The 2,538-nt window shown below is 60.7% G+C and overlaps 1 protein-coding gene across 1 annotated transcript; it reads left to right on the top strand.

Moving 5' to 3' along the window:
- Positions 1–380: 380 nt before the first annotated feature.
- On the top strand, positions 381–2,323 carry LOC122463974 (arachidonate 12-lipoxygenase, 12R-type-like). Its single transcript, XM_043537577.1, has 2 exons — positions 381–527; positions 1,982–2,323. Exons 1-2 carry the CDS (start codon positions 381–383, stop codon positions 2,156–2,158), a joined length of 324 nt encoding a protein of 107 aa, XP_043393512.1. The 3' UTR covers positions 2,159–2,323.
- The last annotated feature ends 215 nt before the right edge of the window (positions 2,324–2,538 follow it).

Genomic DNA, 2,538 nt, shown 5'->3' with positions numbered 1-2,538 from the left:
CAGACCCCCTGCACTTGTAAGATTCTATCGATCTGCGGCAAGCCCTTCGCTCTGGAGCGCCCCATGGAAGCTCTCTGGGCGCTGCCGTGTGCGACCCTCTGTGCTCGGGGCATGGCCCTCATCACGGGTGCAGCGAGGTGTGGGGTGGCTGGAAAGTGCAGGGCGGGGCTCAGCCCGGGGCGCTGCATTCCCCGCCTCCTCCGCTCCCGCTTGGCCTCCGTCCCAAGCCAGCCGGTGAATAAGCAGAGGTCACCCAGCCAGCTCCCCGCGACCGAGAACTCCCAGCTGCACCGTCGGGACGGGCTCCCCAGATTATCAGCCCCTTGGAGTCAGGAGCAACTTCATTGCCTGGGGGCAGCCCGGCCCCAGCCCCATCCCTGATGGCCATCTACAAAGTCCAGGTGTCCACAGGCCAGGGCGCCCTGGCTGGCACTTTTGACACCATCTCCATCACCCTGGCGGGCATCGACGGGGAAAGCACCAAGCATGTGCTGGACCAATACGGGTTGGACTTTCAGTCAGGATCAGTGAGTGTTTTAGGGGGTTCCTTCTGCGGGGGTGTGTGGGGGCGGCGGGGATCCAGTCAGGAAGAGAGGAGCAATGGTTTGAGGGCCTGGCCGAGACTAAGGACCCCTGGGTTCTATTCGTGGCTCTGCCCGCAGAGGCCAGTGCTCGTGACTCAGTTTCCCCAGAGGTAAAATGGGCGAGAAGGACCCAGTATTGGGATTTAGGCAGGGTTCCTGAACCCAAATGCGAGGTCATTCTCCCCCTTTTACAGCGCTCGAGTCCTCAAACGAGACGAGAGGGATCTTCCGTCTCCTTCGGAGCCTGGTTGATGCCGGGCCAGACCAGGCTGACTCACATCAATGCAGCAAAAAAGGATGGCGCGGGGTGGGGGGGAGGCGGGGAGAAAGTGTTGGGGTGTCCTCGTACCAGCCTGACGGGGCGGGAGCCCCTGATGGAACCGCAGTTCTGTGGGCTGGGACGGTCAGTGAGGGGGTCTGCAGCCTGGATGCTGGGGATTTCCGCAGGGCTGAACGATACCAGCTGTGATCTACGGGCTGCACCCTCACCTGGCACCTGGGATCTAGACCCGGGACGGTCTGTCATTTTATATCTGAGCAGCGTCTGGCGTAATTGAGGCCCTGATTCGGTCAGGGTCTGTGCAGTCCCCCGAGCGACGGGGCCCTGATCTCTGTCGGGGTCTGGGTAGAACCGGGAGCGACAGGGACTCTGAACCATTAGTGCTGGAATCCTTTTCAAAGGGCGGGGGGTGCTGAAAACCTGCCCTGTTACCCCCTGTCTGAGCCCCCCCGCCCCCTCCAGCTGGGGCCGGCAGCAGTACTGTGCCTCTGGGAGGTGGGGTCCCAGACAGCGGTAAGGGGGCAAAGGCTGGGGTGAGCGAGTCCCGGGAGCGGGGCCAGGGGGGTTGTGGGTTGCGGGGCCCCAGGCAGGTCAGTGGCAGGGAAGCGAAGCAGGCAGCCGGCACCTGAGCCCCGGACTGCAACACCCCCCCCCGCACCCGTAGTTCGCACGCCTGAACCCTAATCTGAATCGGGGCCTGTGCAGTGCCTGGCAGTTAGTTACGCCAGTTGAGAATCTGGACAATAAACACTCTCAATGTTTCCATCACTTGGCAATGGGGGATTAAAGTTCAGCAGGTCAAAGAGCTGGTCTCAATGGAGGACAAACCCCCAGCTGGTGTCATTGGGCGTCTCTCCATTGTAGTCAATGGGACAAGGTCCCGACTGGTGTCAGTGGGCTTCTCTCTATGGGCGTCAATGGGACCAGATCCCCATTGGCTTTCAAGGGGCTGAGGATCTGGCCCCGTTGATTGCAATGGAGAGACACCCATTAACACTCACTGACACCAGCTGGGGATCCAGCGACGGAGAAGAAGGAGCTGTATCCGCAGATCTGCCCAGGCAACGCTCTCCTTCCCGAGGGGCCGGAAACCCTCCCTGTGCTCTGTCTCCCCCAGGTACGGGAGTACGAGGTGCCCAGTGAGCGAGCCCTGGGGCCGATCGTACTGATCCGGCTCCACAAGGAACTCTATTCCGTTTTCCCCGAGAGCATGTGGCACTGCAACACGGTCCGGGTGACGTCTCCCTCACGGAGGGAGGAGCAAGGGGTAGGCTGGCAGCAGATGGTGCAGTAGGAGGGCTAGCCCTCATGATCTCCTGGGTGCTCGCCAGCGGACAGTGCTGCACTAGTGCTAGCCGCCGTCGTCTCCTGGGTGCTTGCGGTGCTGCTGGCTGGGAGAGCCGCCTGAGGCAGAATGGCCTCCGCAAGGATTGAAGCCTTTAGCAGGCCAACGCTCAAACCACTGAGTTAACCTCCCTCTGGTATTCCAGGCAGGACTGAATCTCAATTGAACTTTTCAAGGTGCCCTGACAGACCTTACCAAAACGATTGTCGGCCTTTGACTTCACGGGGCGGGGGGGGAGGGGTGTGTGAAGCAAATGAATACAAAACAAACCTGGTCTATTTCTCGTTTTGATCCACTCCATCTATCTTTTACAGCTTTGGGTGGCAGCA

The sequence above is a fragment of the Chelonia mydas genome, assembly GCF_015237465.2.
Source record: "Chelonia mydas isolate rCheMyd1 chromosome 28 unlocalized genomic scaffold, rCheMyd1.pri.v2 SUPER_28_unloc_2, whole genome shotgun sequence".
In the NCBI taxonomy this organism is placed as follows: domain Eukaryota; kingdom Metazoa; phylum Chordata; order Testudines; family Cheloniidae; genus Chelonia; species Chelonia mydas.
The sequence above is the reverse complement of the archived record's forward strand: the minus strand, read 5'-3'. Positions and strand labels throughout refer to the sequence as shown.